The 18,539-nt window shown below is 42.5% G+C and overlaps 1 protein-coding gene across 5 annotated transcripts in view; it reads right to left on the bottom strand.

Annotated features, from left to right (window-relative positions):
* Positions 1–18,539, bottom strand: part of SAMD12 (sterile alpha motif domain containing 12) — a 404,116-nt gene that overhangs the window by 167,451 nt on the left and 218,126 nt on the right. For 3 of the 5 annotated variants that reach the window (XM_029223047.1, XM_029223048.1, XM_029223045.1), the window contains exon 4: positions 2,981–3,266. In XM_029223047.1, the coding sequence (XP_029078880.1) occupies positions 3,058–3,266 (209 nt within the window). In that variant the 3' untranslated portion in view covers positions 2,981–3,057. Of the gene's footprint in view, positions 1–2,980; positions 3,267–18,539 lie in introns of those variants that run through there. The other 2 variants (XM_029223049.1, XM_029223046.1) reach the window with 1 other exon arrangement.

The raw sequence follows: 18,539 nt of genomic DNA, 5'->3' as shown, positions 1-18,539 counted from the left end.
CTTATGTAAACAAAGCACATGCAGCTATACATTACTATTTCTCCCTCTCTCATTCGCAAATGCAGTATACTCTCTACCTTGTTCTGCACCTTGTTTTTTCCACTTCACCTGGCATCTCAGAGATCCTTCCATATTACTATTCTTCATTCTTGCGTTTATAACTTCCAAGTATACTCCAGTGCCTGGATGTATCATAACTCATTTAGCTGGTCTCCTAACGATGGACACTTAGGTTCTTCCTAAACTTTTGTGATTCAGTTAAAGCTCTGAAATTGCCTCCAAAAGTAAGAAGGAAACACATAAGAAATACAATCATTTGTGAAATAAGTCCCTTTCCTCAAAAACTGGCTACTTTGAAGGCAACAACCCTCATTTAAATGTATTAGTTGGAAAACATTTCTTAAAAACAAATAAAATTTAATTGCATTACACCAGAGTCACAGTCCTATGTGAGCTGGGAAAGAAAATGTATCTCTAGAGACTGGAGAGGTGAGTTACACTCTTTAAGGGGAAAGCTCATGGATTTCTGAAAACTAAGTAACATTCTAAGACACTTGTTTGCACTTATTTAGCATATTATTTCCACTGATTAATATTTTCTGAATTGAGGAATCAAATATTCAATACCAAATCACATATCACCCCCCTGGTACATTTCCATATGATATGTATGTTAAGCCATTCAGTTCGCTTGGGTGGAATGGAGTTACAATTCTTATAATAGCAAACCTAGACCCCAAATATTTTAAGGCCACTCCAGCTGTCTTCAGAACTTCTATTATCAGTCACAACAACGACTCGTCAATTTTTGTTTCATTTTTTTTAAAAAGAAACCATCACTTCAATAAGGCAATAGATTTTCAAAAGCTGTCTGACATGAGATGAGTTTGAACATTAACATGGAAAGGACAAGCGATAAAAAAGGGTAGTATGAGTGCAGACAAAATATCCAAGAGCTAGAGAATGTGATCTCTTCTAAAGGGAATGTGATCTCTTCTAAAGGGAATGGAATGAAAGAGTTCTAAAGCCACAGCTTTTCAAAGCTAAAGAAAATGACAACAACTGAATTGAAAAGGCTGAACTTAGCATTATCTTCCCAAAACACAAACATATATTTAGCTTAATAGAGTTGAGTACTATCTCAGGAAAAATCTTATATATTATGAATCTAGGGCAATGAAAGCTGTAGAAAATGATTTTGCAAAGCAAACAAACTGCAGGCTGACAGTAGCAGAGGGAAAAAAAAAAAGTCCAAGGTGCACGGGATGAGTTCAGGTCTCATTCTACATATCACCACGGGAGGAAAACAAAAGAGCTGAGGAAACCCCAGACGTTAAATAGAACAGGGCAGAACGACGCTTGTGACTGAAGCTTACAAAATGTGAATGCATTTTCTGATTATAACCGTAATATGGATTTATAGTAGAAGATTTGGAAAATTTAGAAAAATATAAAGAAAACAGTTAAAATCACCCACAATCTCACCACCCAAAGCGAACCATTACCAAAATACTGGCAAAACCATTTGCATCCCCTTTTCTGTGTGCATATAAAAATATGTTCTTTTTACAAAATTGGGCTCATATTATAAATAACATTTTATACATGGCCTTTCCTCCCTACTTCCTATTGCTTCTTGAGTACTTTCCCATGTTGTCATATATTCCTCAAAGATATAATTCCAATGACTATATTATATTGCATCTTCTGAATTCAAATAGAATTATCTGATTCTCTCCATATTGCTGAACATCTAGGTTGTTTCTAATTTTTCAGTTTTATAAATAGCACCGCAATGGACATTCTTGTGATAAACCTTTGAATCTCTGTTTACACCTTAAAAGAACTTAAAAGTATATCAGTATGTCAGATTCATGTTTAAGTCACTCAGTGTACCTGTATCTGTAAATTTACCATTGGAAGTCTCTGAAGACCAACGCAAACAACGTATATCAAGTAAACAATATATTTTCATATCACTTGAAGTCTATATTTATCCTTCTAGAACAGTCATCTTTCAGGCAGTACATTACTTCCCCCAGGCAAATAGACTATTAATTGGTTAATCTCAATGCAATAACATGAAATCTGGCTGATCCAGATTTCTCCAATATCAGTATGCATGCAATTAACAATAGTCTGCAGATTGAAAAATAACCAAGGCTCTCAAAAATATATATTTTATCATCCTTCCATTTAAAATGCTGTACAATGGGCATTAAAATAAAACAAATAAAGGGTTATAGTTAATGGAGGTTGACAGCAACCAAATCTTACCTAGACATATAATTTATAGTGTAACTTATGGTTTTCTTCAAGATCCAGCTTTATTCTGTCACTTCCAGTTATAGGGCTTTTAAGTGATTTCAACATATTGAAATGATTAATGATTCTTGTTTAGAACTATATGGTTGTAATACTGCAGTTTTAAATTCCCTATAGTCTATTTAAACAACTATTCTATTTTTAAGATGATAAATAGGGTTCTCAAAATTTCTAGAGAGTGTGTGTAAACATATATATGTATTTATATATACATACATATATATATATATATATATATATACACACACACACACACACAGACACACACCTCTAAAATGTTTTTCTCTCAGTGAAAAGCGCAGTAAAGCAAAACGCAACAAAAAATCCCACTTATACCATGGCCATATGAACTATGGAATCACTCAAATTCCAAGGCCCCCTCAAAACTGGCAGTCAGACTAAAAGAGCTGGGGCTGCACTGTACAGTTGTGCAGGCTGCGCACTGTACAACTCTAGGTGGTGCAATCGTATACTGATCTATGTAACTGGTACTCTGGGGGTTGTGCAGTGCACAACCTATATAGCTGTATGGGATGACCTTGAAATTAGCTCAGATAATTCTGTTTGCTTATCCATTACTTATCTGTACATCCTTCCCCCTAGTGAGCTAAGAAAAAGAGATGTTTCAGGAGGGAAGTGGCCTTTAAATCTGTATACTTTTTTTTTTAATGAAAGAAAATTCTGCAAACGAAACAAAACAAAACAAGCCAGTGTTTCCCTGGCTCCCTTCTGTCATGACGGTAAGGGTTTCTTTCCTCCCATCTCCCCTTCCATCCACCCACTAGGCAGCAACAGGATACCTTGTGTGAGTAACTGTAGGTTTCTGACTTCTTCTCGCACCTTCAGCTGGAGCACCTGTTGTAAGATGTGCTGCCGGAGGCTCTCCTGGGCAATCCCCATTCGCTCAAGCTTTTTGTCTGTAAGTCTCAGCAGGGCTCGCCCTGCAGGGTTTCAAGAAATAAGAGGAAAAGCAAATGAACAATGGCTGGAAAAGGATTTCCATCTTCCTCTGGGCTGATCCTGCCATAGCAGAAGTTTCCATCTAAACACAGACACTTTAGAATACAGGGTCCTCCATTATGCCTGCTGACTGGAATGGATAGGCAGGATGGAAAAAAATCCACAACTTTAAAAGAAGAACTTCAATTTTTATCTAATATTGGCAATCCCCAACTGACTCACACATTGAGTTAAATAAATCAGCAACATTTTAACCTGGGTATTTGGGTCACAGATTGCATGTTTCCATAGAAACAATGCTCTCTGTTGGGTGATGGGTTCTGAGGCTCGCCCATAAGAGCCCATGTCACTGATAAGCCAGCTGAAGACTTAGATGCTCTAACTGTGGTTATAGATAAACTCCGGCACTGTTTAACCAGGTTACGATAATGTTTCTGTGAAACATGCATTTGAAGGTCCAGTTTTATCGGCAGGCACCCACCTCCCCTGCTGCACCCCTGGTGCTAGGCTGGAGTTCCATCTTTGGTTGGTGGGAGCTACGCTGAACCCAATCACTGGCCTAAGGACATAGCTCCAGCAGGGCTGAGCGTGGGCAAAAACAAGGAGCCTCCGGTGTGAGTACCCTCAGAACAGACACCCTGGGCCCTGGGCAGCCTGGCATAGTTTCCTTTCAACCTCTTTCTTTTCCTGGGTGGTGGCGGGGGGTGGGGCGGTCTGCATGCTTCCCTTGCTACTGTGGTTTCCATCAAATTCCCGAATTCTCTCTACTCTGTGCTTGACCTGCACAAGAAATAAAGAGAATAGCACGGCCCTGTACTCTCCCTCCAACACCCCCAGTCACCAGACCTGCAGGTCTTTTTTCATTTTAATTGACGACGAAAAGACAGAGTCCGCCAGTGATGAATGGTAAGTCTTAGGGTATACTATGATATATGCTTCAGGAACTAAATTCTCTACCTCCTCAAAAAATAAGCTCAACAGCCAGAAGGTGACGTTAATGGGCATTTTCATCTGAGGAGCAGGGAAGCCTGTGTGGCCTCTGAGTAGAGACAGGTGAACAGGGAGAACCAGTTAAGAGCAACCCATGCTGTGCATACTTCTCTTTTACCTCCCTTTAAGCTTTGCTAAATGCATCAGTCAGGATAAGTTAGGGTCCATGCTGCAGTAACAAGCAAGCCCAAAATATCAGTGGCTACAACAAAGTTTATTTCCTGCTTATTTTACATGTCGACTGCAAGTCCATCCATTTTGAACGTTGTTGATCATTGTACCAGAGGGAAAAGAGAGGTGCTGGAAGGTCTCATAGTATCAATGAAATGCTCAGCCTGGAGTCATTTATAAATTTTTGGCCAGAACTAATCACATGAACTTTCCCACCCGCCAAGGGTCCACACGTGAACTGTGCTTCCATCACGTGCCAGGAAGGTGGTAGGGGGGGAGAGATATATTTGATGGGCAGCACTGATGAGAACCGCACCAATATCGACTTGGCTCTGGACCGGTGCCTGGCAAGGAAGTGAGTGCAGGGAGTTGTGGAGGTGGGTGGTAGTCTGAAGCTTCAGTAAAATTTGCATGTGAAGAGGAAAAAGAGGTGGGGGAAGGGGAACCTGAGGTAGCTTGGGAACAGTGGGCAGATCATCATGGCCATGAGAAAGGAAGCATAGGACACACACAGACTCAAGTAGTTCTGACTGTCTTCTGCGATACGCAGAATGATGCTCTTTCTGCCAAAGACGTCCACATCACCTCAGGAACCTGTGACTCTGTTACCTTATATGACAAAACGGACACTGCTAATGTGATTTTGTTAAGGATCTTGAGATGGGAGAGTACTGGCGTTACTCAGGTGGGTCCAATCTAATCACATGGGTCCTTATAAGTGAAAGAGCAACACAGGAGAGCCAAAGAGGGGAGAGATGTGTCAATGGAAGCAGACACTGGAGAGATGCAACCACAAACCAAGGAAGGCAGGCTTCTACAAGGTGGAAAAGGCAAGGAATTGGATTCTCTCCCACACCCTCCAGAAGGAATGCAGCTCTACCTTGATTTTTGCCCCATAGGACCCACTTTGGACTTCTCATCCCTACAACTGTAAGATAATAAACTTGTGTTGTTTTAAGCCACTAAGTTTGTGGTAATTTGTTACAGCAGCAGTTGGCCTTGCAACTGGAACTTAACATATGTTTAAGAAGTCAACTGAGGGACTTCCCTGGTGATCCAGTGGTTAAGAATCCACCTTCCAATGCAGGGGATGTGGGTTCAATCCCTGGTCGGGGAACTAAGATCCCATATGCCGTGGGGCAACTAAGCCTGTGTGCTGCAACTACTGAGCCCACGCACCACAACTAGAGAGAAGCCCACGCGCAGCAATGAACGATGCCCCATCCGCAACAAAGATCCTGTGTGCTGCAGCTAAGACCTGATGCAGCCAAATAAACAAACAAATGTATATATATATATATATATATATATATATATATATATATATATAAAGTCAACTGATGGCTTCAGATTTCCTTTGCTATCCCTTTCCTAATTTCTGGGCACTGGCATACTCAAAGGTGCAGAGCTAAGGCGTGTTGAGTCTGAGTCCCAGGCTTCTGGGTCAGCCCTGCCTTCAAGTATTCTGCTGTCAGACCTTGATCCTGAAGTGATGTTCAGAAAACACTGAATGGGACTTGCGTATCATTTACGTGGATAATTGGTCTCCAAACAGTAGATGTTTAGCTCTTTATATAGGCCCTCAGCTCAACAATAAATACTGCAAAAACCCAGGAAATTCAGATTATCTAATTCTCTTCCTCCTCCCTTTTCTGGTCCTCACTATTTGGGCTGTGGTTTTACAAACTGGGACATTCAGCAGCCAGAGTTGCTGAGGTGTTGGTAAGATACTTGGGAGCTTTGGTCCCGAGAGGTTGGCTGGTCCATCATTAGTGCTCAGAGGGAGGTTTTATTCCAGTGTGCACGGTTCAGTTTCTTTGCAGACAAAGAAACAAAGATGTCGCCTTCCCCCAAGAACCTCCAGCTTCCACTGTTCCATGAATGCATCTGACTGATCAAAATGTGAATACATGAGCCCTATCAGAATTTTATCTCCTACTTGGGTTAAAAGCATCAGCTCTGAATGTACAAGTAACAAAACTCTACCAGTTATAAAAGTTTGTGCATTTCACATTGTGTGGTACTAACAACTGTACCTATCAACATTTCACCTCTTATAGGCTTGACTGTTCAAGTTGTTTCAGCCCTGAGACTAAAGATGTTCTGGCTGTTATTTTCATTATTTCCATTGATAGGAAAATTGAGAAAAGTTAAAGAATACTGAAAACATGAGAGCTTTTCCTAATTCTTACTACTACACCTTTAGGTGTGCTTTATCTTCAGCAGTAAGAAAATAGAAGTCTTAGACAGGAGAAAGATTAAGGGAAATTATATAAAAGAGTTTCCTGATAAAACAACTTCTAGAAAAGATCGTCATCTGTACACTGAGGAGTTTATGAACAAAATCTGATTTGCTGCCTTTCTTGGATGGTTTCTACAGAGCCATTTAAGTCTGTGGTTCTGAAAACTCTTCACAAACATTAGATCATTTACAGGAGGAAACGTCCTGGCAATCTCCTGACCCACCACCCCCTGCTGACCACAAAATAAAGAGTGTCCAAACAAGTGTGGGTCAGGGAGGTGATAAGCAGTCAATCATCAATTGCATCTTTTTTTTTTCAATTTATATTGTAATTTTTGTTGCTTATCATAAAAATCCAATTTGTTAATTCAACAAACACTTTTTGAGCACTGTGTCTTGTCACTTTGTTATTCATGCTTGGATAATGAGGAACAAGACAGGGTCACTCCTGGAGCTTTCAGACTGATAAGGAAGGCAGTTAACGATCAATGTTTACAGGTATGTGATGGGTCAATCCTAAGAAAGAGCAAATATAGGAGCCCAGAACTGGGTGAGCTAAACTAGTTTGGGTATCAAGGAGCTGTCAGGGAGTAAAGGATATTTAAACTGGGACTTAGGGAGTAAGTAAGAGTTAGACCAAGACTATGGGATAAAGCCAAGATTTTTTTTAGAGTCCAGTAACGATGTTGATGGAGGAGGCTGCTATGGTAGGCAGAAAATAGAGGAGTGCTATTATGGCTTTTACATTCCTACGTTTTCTCACACAAGTGTCTTGAATGACCACCTGCCTCTGTGGTCAGCTGCCTACACAGGGAGGGATCAAGGAGAGAAAAGTCAACCCAATCTCAAAAACGACGCACTGGGACTGGTGATCCAGTGGTTAAGACTCTGTGCTTCCACTGCAGAGGGCGCCGGTTCGGTCCTTGGTCAGGGAAGGTCCCACACGCCTCGGGGTGCAGAAAAAAAAGAAAAAAATTAAAAATTAAAAAAAAAAAAGAAGCACCAACTAAATTTCCTGATATTCCAAACTGGTTCTAAATGGCATTTCGGTGACCAGGCTGCTGGGCCCTTCACAGACTCATAGATTGTTGGAGTTGGAAGAGGCTTAAAGTCCTCCATATTGATCACAGCCGGGCCTTCTACTCCTTTCCTTTATTAAGTATTTACTGAGCACCATTATATGCCTGACCCTGCTCTGGGTATTGGAGCGATAGAGATGAGTAGTATCTTCTGCCTTTGTGGAGCTTACCATTTGCGTGAGAGGCAGACAGCACACAAATAAACTGATATATAGGGGTAGACAGGGACCCCTACTGGAAGGATGGTGCTGTTGTAGTTCGGGTGGTGAGAAAAGGCCTCTCTGAAGAGGTGACCCTGGCACACACAGAAGCGTGAAGGCAATGAGAGGAATGGCAGGAAGGCTAGTGTGACTAGGGCAAAGTAGGCAAGAAAAGTATGTAGGAAATGCGGCCCAAGAGAAGGCAGGGGCCACATCATACAGGGCCTCCTAGGCCTCGGTGAAGACTCTGGATTTTATTCTGAATGGGGAAAGTTTTGAGCAAGGGATGACTTGGGCATAATCTCATGTATGAAAAGAATCCCTCTGGTCAGTATGTGGGGAACGAACTGGGGGTGGAGAGTAAGTGTAGCAGTGATGGGAAGAGTCAGAACACCGCCAGGGCAGTCAAAACAGGAAGCCAGGGTGCCCTGCACTATAGGGTGGAGGTGAAGACATAGTGAGAAGTAGTAGCATTCTGAATTACAATACCTAGAAGTGGGGCATGAGAGAACGGCAGACATCAGAGATAACTCAGGTTTTCAACCTGAGCCACCAATGGCTGGGGGCACCCTTTCAGGGCAGGAAGTTGAGTCACTGCTCCAAGAGAGGGTGTACCAGAGGGAGGAAATCATGGTAGTATTAGTGCTATTATTTTTTTTCTTTTGAGAGTGCCTGGGATGCAGAGAAGTAATGAAAAGTATGGAATTAAACAAAGGAGGACAGTTACGACAGTCTTCTTTCCTCCCCACAGTGTTTTCATTCGTTCAATCCTCTCCTCAGATCCCAAAGCTCTGAGTTGACTGGGCTAAGGTGAGCACAGGCATTACCGTGATGGAATTTAGAGAAATCAGAGGGACCTCTTATGACCTAAGGTCTGTATTGCTTAACCCTAACAGTTGTCTTGGGTGCTAAAACTGTTTCCCAGGACTCCTTGTAGAAATCCAAGACAGGGAATATTCCAAGAGGAGGTTCACCCAGCAGAAACATGGATCTGACGCTCTGCTAGCAATCTTGGAAATAAGAATTTTGCTGCAATTGAAGCGTGAGCATATACACAAAAGCTTTATTGCATGTGGCCTAATACAGTGCCAGCTCCATAAGAATAAGTATCTTTCCTGTCAGGTTCTCCACTGTCACAGGTTCCCTACTGCTGCCCACGTGCTGGTGCACAAGAAATATTTATTGAACGGGATATACTTAGAACCACGAAATGAATGTTGTTTCCTTTACTCACTACTGATGATCTCAAGGTTGTTAAATTAGTGGCTTTTCTGCTTCAAGAGACTTGATTGGACACCGACTCTCAGATAGGACAATACCGACAATGAGAAATTGAATGTAACAGGAAGGAGGTGGCGTTTTGTTGGTGTCAAACACAGGAACACCTGCCAAGTTGAACGGAATAGAGAACTTGAGACTAAATGACCACTTCACCTTCCTACAGGCTTAAAGAAAGACAAGTGTCTTGTTCTGCTTTGGAACAAGCACCAAGTGAGACTATAAGCTTTGCTGAGCAGATGGGCAGCGAGAACAGGTAACTGACAACAGACTTAGAGAGCAGTGTATTAGTTTCCCACAGATGCCTTAACACGTTACAAATACAGGGGTTCCAAACAACAGAAATTTACCCCTCATAGTTCTAGAAGCCAGAGTTTAACATTAACAGGTGTCACTGGGCTGAAATCAAGATGTCAGCAGGACCACACCCCCTCTGGAGGCTGTAGGGGAGAATTCGTTCCTTGATACTTCTAGCTCCTGCTGGCTGCCAGCATTCCTTTGCTTGTGGCCACATCACTCTAATTTCTGCCTCTATCTTCACATCACCTTCTCCTCTTCTGTGTAGGAAATTTCATCCTGCCTCTCTCTTATAAGGACACGTGATGTGATTTAGGGCCCACTTAAATAATCCTGGAAAATCTCCTCCTGCGAAGATCTTTAATCACATCTACAAAGACCTTTTTCTTTATAAGGTAACATTTACAGGTTCCAGGGATTAGGACCTGTATCTCTGAATGGCCACTATTCAGTCTGTTACAAGTTGCAAGGAACCTGAGATTTCTGAGTATGGCACAGGGTTCATTGTGTTCCACGGAGAAGTGAGGCTCAGAGAAGGTATAAAACCACACGGGAAATGGCAGGAAGACTTGGGTCTAGGCAGGTGCCTCTTACTTTCAGGCCCAATCCGGTTTGTGGTCTCTAGTTCAGATGACCCCCATAGTCTGTTCAGAGAATTGTAACAGAAGCCCTGTCACAGCTTTCCAAGATGAATGACCACATGTCATAAGGCCCAACAGGAAATTTCAGGGTAAACTGGAGCAGGGGGCAAAGGATGTGACTTCAGCTCCTACCCTACTGGAAAGTCTTGGTGTCACTGCAAGTGCTTGGGGAATGCCACTTTCCCCAAAGAGTGCGAGTTACAGGGCCTCTTTTCTTCTGGAAATAGAGGTCACTGTACAGTTCCCCAAACAAACGGCCATTTGCACAGGGTTAGCTCCAAATCTGATCCCAGGTAAAGGTCTGTGCCACACACCAGGTAGATGCCCCTGGCTCTACCCCAGTCCTGGCTGGGCCAGAGCAACAGAGTGAACAGAGTGACAGGTGCTGGGCAAACCATCAGGGTACCACAGCCTGAACCCACGTTTCTTCAGTCTCAACATGACTTCAAAATCAGAATTTGTGGAACAGAGATATAAGGAGAGATGCATAATCACAAAAGCATGGGATCATGAGATAAATGCCCAGGAAATCACACCTGAGTCTTAATCTCCTCAGGTCTACAATGGGAATGACAATGACACTGTTTCATAGGGTGACTGTGAGAATCAAATGACATAATACAAACACACACCCTTTGCAGATTGGAACCACCATGATGATGCAGTCGGGGCACTGCCATTCTTGGCTGGCTGAGGCTGCTTCGTCCTCCTTCCTTCTACCCCCCTTCTTCCTCGTCATCACAATAATAATAGCAAACATGGATCGGGCCGTTACTAAGTGTTAAACACTGTTCTAAGAGCTTTACACGGATTACCTCATTTTCAACAATTCTGTGAAGACACTTTTATTATCTATAATTGATTAATAGCTACTAAACATAGCTAAAGGTCACATACCTAGTAAGCTGCAGATCTAGGAGACAAATATACGTAGAAGCCATGCTCTTTAACCACCTCTCTAAACTGCTGCCCAGGAACCCTTCCCATAGCCTGACATGCTCCCCAAGCAGGCTTCTGCTGTTCTCGTGTAGGGAGCATGAGAGCCAGAAAAGGTCACCGTCTCCGAGGACTTAAAGGCAAGCAGTGCAAACACGGGCATAACTTCACGATGCACAAGGTTGTGATGGCCACCACCCTCCAGTCTTCCCACAGTGAAGAGTGACGGGGACTGGGGGGTCTTTGAGAGGAGGTGTGGAACAGATTCATCCTTCCTTCATCACACAAGGTCTAGGTCTGTACCAGGGACTGAACACATTTCACGATGAAGAACCAGGAGGAGAAAGGTAACTTCCCCGCCAGTGGGACAAGTACAGATTCTTCCAGAGCCCACAGGAGGGGCACCTAACTTAGCTGAGGTCCTTGAATTAAATAAAACACAAGTCAGGAGAGTGAGTAGGAGGCGGAAGGGCCCTGGAGGCACAGGAAACAGCTTCGGCAGAGACGGAAATGACAACCAAATGGTCCACTTTGGGAACTCTGAGAAGCTTGACATGGCTGGGCATGGAGCACATCATATGAGTCTCACATGCCATTTTGGGATGCCTACCTTATAGGGTAGCCAGTTTTAGTCTTTTTTTCCTTTTTCTGCCCAACCTGAAGCAGCACATCTGACACACAAGATGATGTTCACCATCATAAAACACTCATTTGTAGATTATGAACGCCTCGTTTTTTGCCTACATTGCATCCCTGCCTATTTCTGGTAAAAGGAACCATGCTTTGCCTTTGGCAGGGAGGGCTGCCCTTCCTCAACTGGTGGGGCTTTTACTACAGGACTTTTCATTTCTAAAGGACTACATAATTTTCTTATTATGTTTACCTTTTATTTTCTGATTCCCTCCCACTTCCTCCCATCATGTAAGGATGTTTCCAACCACCTAGCTAGAGCCTGACTCAATGGAGGCACTGAACAAATTTCTTAATGCTGGGTGTGTGACCCAGACAGGGCAAATAAAATTTAGTAGAATTGCTATGGTTTCTAAGAGGGAAGGTCTCTCTCTTTCTTACTTAGATCATGTCCCAAGGGGCAATATAAGCTTAGACTGGCTGTCAGTGGCTGTCTCTGCCACCATATGGAGAGAATTTGCTAGAGAATTAAGCCAACAGAGAAAGCAGAGCTGAGAAAGAGAAAGGGGGGCGGTGAGAGGAGGGAGGTGGGGGGGGGAGGGAGAAAGGAAGGTAAATATTATTTGATTTCTTAAAAACAGCCTTGCCTGAAGTCAGATACCCCTGGGTTTCTCATTTATATAAGTCAATATTGAGGGGGAGGGGGAGGGGCGGGGAGCGAGTTGAGCTCATTTGTACCACGTGTACTCAAGACAATCTTGACTTACAGAGCCAAGCTTATGTGGAATTCTCAGTTGAGCTGCTGTACTGTCCTGCTTATCATCATTTCAAGAAAGCCCATCAGCGTGTAGGCAAGTAAGAATAATGAGAACCCACGGTAACTTACTTTCAAAAAGTGAATCATTGGCAAATTTTGGTATTTTAATTATTATACAATGTGGAATACACCTTAAGTGCAACTGCATACTTCTGTATGTCCTGATGCACCTGGGCCACCTCCTGATCCAATTACACCTGAGGTTACAAACTCAAATGTTGTCAGGATAACGTAACTGCGTGAAGAGGACCAATCTAAGGGACAACTGGGACTTGGTGGGTGACAGTGGATGGGATATTTTGCTGTTGGTTTTTTCCTAAAATGTGCAATTCCAACCCATTTTTGCTACGCTAGAATACAGGCTGAGTGTTGCCACTGCTCCTATTTTTAAGTTAAGAATGGAAAATCTAGAAGTTTCACGAAAACTCCTAGTTTAAAATTTGCCCTTTTCCCCCATATTATGAGAGCTAAACAAAGCATGTACATGGGTCATATTTGACTCACAAGTTGCCACTTTCAACATCTGACTTTTAACCTTTCCTCCCCCATGTCCCTCCCACTTGCAATGGAAAGGGATTCAGGCAACCTTGCCTTCAGGGTTTCAACTGACTTTTGGAATGGACTTCAGGTTCTGAGATTCCACCCTGTGCGGCCTGTTCCAGATTAACAGCAAACGAGACCAAGCGTGGTTGATGACTAGTCTGAACAGGCCTTCCGTTTTTTATAACCTGACATGCAGAGCAAACCTATCTTCTTAGGTAACCCCCAACCCAGTGCCTGATTTCCTAAGGGTGACTGCAGATCACCAGTATCAGAGTGAACAGGACTCTGAGGTCAGCCAACCCATTGCTTTATTTCCTGGAGAGAATGTGCACAAAACCTTCCAAGACCAGTAAGTCTCCTCTCACTTCTACCTGAGAAGGCAGCCCACCGCCAAGCCTGGTCACTTACTTGGCTACATTCAGAATGATTAGCAGTAAATTAAAGGCCCCTTCCCTGTGCTGAGGAAGAGAAGGGTTAACGGACATTTGCACTGCGATCACTGTAACTAATTTACCATACTGATGGGAACTGTATATTGATTTTTTTAAACCAGTCTTGGGTAAAAAGACTTTTTAAATTTTTTAAATTTTTTTTTTTTTTTTACTGAAGTATAGTTGATTTACAATGTTGTGTTAATTTCTGCTGTCGAGCAAGGTGACTCAGTTATACACATACATACATTCTTTTTTATATTCTTTTCCATTATGGTTTATCCCAGGATAAAAAGACTGTTTTAGACAATCTAGGTTTTTGGTTGAATATATTCAGGTGCCAATGATGTTAATAGGAGGAAACTAAAGTAATGCTAATTCTCGCACGAAATATAATGTCAGAAAGAAATTTTACAGTGGTTTTCAAACAGAGGGGAAATATGGCTGTGCACTATTTTTCAGCTCTCCAAGAAGGAATACGCAGCTTCCAGGCAGTAAATTAAAGGCTAAATCCTTGATGTTGTTGGTAGCACACAGAGTTACCAAATCCCCTCCAAAAATTAAAGAAAACCTTAAAACATTTTGTTTGGGGATTCCGTTTCAGTCCCTGGGAAGACTCAGTGATTACTTCCCTTGTACCTCAGAGCAGATTTTCTAAGCGAAGAAGTATAGTATCAACATATCAGAGACTACAGCCGAAGATTTATGATATCATAAACCACCTTCAAGGTCTTTTCTGGTTTTGATAGGTAAACCAGACCTCTTGGTACATTTGCTTTTATTTGTCAGAATTTGTATGCATTGTCTTGGGGATTCCCTGTTAACTGAATGTCACTAGGTGAGCAGCCCACCGTGCATCAGGCATCTTTTAAAATTAATTACCAGGAAGCACGTGAGATGTCTGCTGACAGCCTCCCCCTCCCCGTCGATATTCCACCCATGGCCATCACAGCCCGACATGTACAGTGCTCATCTGCTGAAGAGGCAGGCACTGGGCTTGCTGGCCTCTCCGCACGAATTCATCTGAGCCAGTGACCCAATGCCAAAGGGATGTTTAAAAAAGTTTCAAAGCTACTTCGACTTTCTCTTCCTGATACCTATAGATTAGTTTTTTTCTTAAGCTTTTCAATGTTGGACTTTATTAATACCAGGGATTTCTTTGGTAGAAAGATTAACAAGTGAGTACTAGCCCAGCTCTAGAAACATTCAGCAGAAGAGATGGAAACAGTGCTCCTGTCTTTGGGGAGCTGAAGAGTTACCTGCAGATGTAAGATCAGAAGGTATTAAACATCCTAAAAGCAATTATGTGATAAAACCTATAACAACGACCATGAGGACTATACGATCTATTAGGAAAGCTTTGGTGAAAAAGAAAGAGGTCTTGGGTTTGGAGTTGAAAGTCGGGGCTGGATTGACCATTGGTTTGCTCCACGGTTACTGTTGCGATGATTCGTCTTTCTGGGCTTCAGTTTTTTCACTTGTAAACTGGGGATGAAATGATACCCTCTCCCCCATGTTGTGCTGGTTAAGCACTCAATGAAGGCAGTAGAATAGAGAGTGTCATTGCCATTTTTAGGAAGCAGACCTGCAGAAAGCTGGGGGTCCCACCCAAAATGCTATAGGGAGTGCTGTAGTTCACTCCAAAACTATGATGGAAGCACCTGAAAGGATGGCATCCTGATGATGACAGTGGGTATCATTTCTCAGGAGGTAGTGGTCAAAAGGAAAAGAAAATTTGATTTAGTACATCCCAAATTTCAAAAGTCATCAATATGACATGCAAGTAGAGTAGGTCTTAACTGCTTGACCTTGTCTATTTGGGCGCTACTGACATCTGAGGCTGGGTAATTCCTTGTCGTGGGGAGCAGTCCTGGGCACTGTAGGATGTTTTGCAGCATCCCTGGCCTCTACCAACTAGATTCCAGTAGCACCTACTCCCAGCTGTGACAGTCAAAAATGTCTTCAGGGACTTCCCTGGCGGTCCAGTGGTTAAGATTCCACACTTCCACTGTAGGGGCCAAGTGTTCAGTCCCTGGTCAGGGAGCTAAGATCCCGCATGCCACGTGTGTGGCCAAAAAAAAAAAAAAAAAAAATGTCTTCAGATTTTTTCCAAATGTCTGCTGGAGGGCAAATTCACCCTTGGTTGAGAACCAATGATGTAGATGTTTGCTTTCAACTGATTCTCAAAATGCTAATCCAAGAGACATTCATGGGACTCAGGTAGATAAGGAGGCAAACCAACACAAAACGTACTTTTGAGAAAAGCACCTACTATGTGTTAGGCCAGTTCCCATCCACTACTCCATTTAATCCACAAATCACCCTGGGAAGCATTCTTTTCTCCATTTTAAGGATGAGGAAACACATTCATGGAGATAAAGTTCCAAAGCGTACAAGACGAACAAGGATCCCAATTCAGTTCTACAAGTAAACATTTCCATGCATTTGATCTTGAAATGCCTCAAAGCCCATAACCACAACACTTCCAATGAGGTTCAACTGAAGGGTCCTCATGAATAAAAGAGTAATGGTAGTGAAATAAGGTTCCCCTGTTTGATGTGACAAAATTTTGAGGAAACCAAGACGATAAAAATTGACACTGTCTGGCATTGCTTCAATGCTGAAGAGACAATAAAGGATGCACATCTACATAATGTTCCCTTTTGTCCTCCAAGAGGGAGTAAAAATAAGCTCACTGACAGGAATAAAGACGCAGACATAGAGAATGGACTTGAGGACACAGGGAGGGGGAAGGGTAAGATGGGACAAAGTGAGAGATTGGTATGGATATGTATACACTACCAAACGTAAAATAGATAGCTAGTGGGAAGCAGCCACATAGCACAGGGAGATCAGCTCGGTGCTCTGTGACCACCTAGAGGGGTGGGATAGGGAGGGTGGGAGGGAGACGCGAGAGGGAAGAGATATGGGGATATATGTATAGCTGATTCACGTTGTTATAGAGCAGAAACTCACACACCATTGTAAAGCAATTATATGCCAATAAAGATATTAAAAAAATAAGCTAATCGAACTTAAAGTCCAAGATTTGATGTCAACAGGTTACATCACTAAAAGTTATGCTGGAATAAGGTAAGCAGCATGATCAGACTCTCTCCGGTGTTTCCTTTATTCGTGTCTCCCTACATGTTCTGCCTTTTCATGTCTTCCCTCCCCACTCCTTGTCTGATGGGCTTCAAGGGTTGGCTCAGACCTTACTTTCTCCCTGGTTTCCCTCGGAACCTACAGGTAAAGTATAAGGTGCTGTTACGGGTGTCTCTTCCCCTACTTAAAGGTCCTTAAAGCGAGGGTGTATCTTTTCACTTTCCTATTGCCAACATTCAGAATGCTGCTTAATAACCCAGTGAAATAAGATTTGGACAGTGTCAAAATGAACTTTGTCAAGGGAAACTCGAGTTAGAGGATGTGGCAGACTCTGAAGGGAACAGTCCCATGTTGCAACTGCAGGTACATGTGATGCCATGTCTGTAGTGCCAGTACCTTGACTTTGCAAAAAAGACTTTCAGGGTTGCAACAGCCCCCTGGTAGCCCAGGTGAGTGATGGTGCTAAGGACTGTGGAACTAGAGACACGCATGGATGACAGCTTTCTTCTCTCCCTTCTCTCATTCCAGGGATCATGATGCTGGAGCAGGAGGAAGGTGGGAAGAACAGAGTGAAAGGGGAAGGGAGAGAACTCTTGCTGTGATGAATTACATCGCCCCTGAAGACTGGCAGCACAGGGGAAGGGGGAACTGGATGACCCTGACAGCACAGACCAATGGCTTTATGATGGTCAAGGGCACACCTGTGGAGCCAGATGCTTGGGCGCAAAATACGTCTCCACCAATTACAGGTCATGCTACCTGACACAAGTTACTTAACCTGATGTAAGTCTTCATTTACTCCACCTTACTAATGAGTATGATAACACTGTCTCTGTCCTAGGCATATTTATGAAGATTAAATGAGATGATACATAGAGAGCACAGTACCTGGCCCATAAGCTTTCAACAGAAGTTATCAATGGGTGATGATGACCAGTCCTAAGACTGAGGATTTGCTACAGGTGAGTTTCTGATGAGCCATGGGTCCCTCTGTTCCCACAGGTGAAATGCACTATACATCCGCCTTACACAGTACAGCCAGTTTATAATTATACCAATACCTACATTGTACACTGCTTCCCCCACTGCTTGAGGGCTCAGGTCACTGAGCTGTCCTTACTTCCTTTTTTATTTTATAATTCCATTATTATAGGATGTATATCTCATATGTTTAATCTCTAATTGAGCTCTCTCTAAAGAACTGTAAGGTGCGATAAGACATTTCAAGAATTATTTGGAAAGAAAACAAAGCAATACCCACTTGGGTTTTCTCCGGTAACCACACACTAGGGTCAGTATTTGGGGACCAGAATGTCACATACAAGGGTTCTCTAACCTCAAAAAGTTTCATATCATTGTTGTAGGAAACACTTTGTTTACTGTGGGTACAAATAAAGACACACTCTGGCTAATAATAGACTCTTTCTATAATCAAGCATAAGTGATAATAAAAAATGGACCCAGGGAAAGCTAGGAAAAAAGTGGAAGTTGAAGGAAAAGTGAGATTCTTTGGTACAACTTTCTCTTCTGACTTAGATTTGGCCATAAAATACTTCAGTTCAACATTAGTTAACTCATTCTTCTAGCAATAATATAATCACAACTTAGTTTAATTTTGTTTATTTGTTTGATTTTGGGAAAGCAACCTGAACTTGGAGTACAAAGCTTGGCTTAGTGCTGTGAGCTGGAGCAGTTTGCTTAAGGCCACTGAGTCACAGTTTCCTCATCTGTAAAATGAGAATACGGATTTTCAGCGCTTTGAGCTTTCTATGTGAAAGTAAAATTAGGTAGGAAATTTGAAAGTGCCTAGCATAGTACCTGACTCAATACGTTTCTTTCAAATTAAAGTAGAGATTTCATAAAGGTGTGCCTTGTTTCTACCATTACATTTACT

This window comes from Monodon monoceros, unplaced genomic scaffold, assembly GCF_005190385.1.
Source record: "Monodon monoceros isolate NGI ecotype Baffin Bay Population unplaced genomic scaffold, NGI_Narwhal_1 Super_Scaffold_14, whole genome shotgun sequence".
Taxonomy (NCBI): domain Eukaryota; kingdom Metazoa; phylum Chordata; class Mammalia; order Artiodactyla; family Monodontidae; genus Monodon; species Monodon monoceros.
This window is presented reverse-complemented; position numbering and strand designations above follow the sequence as displayed.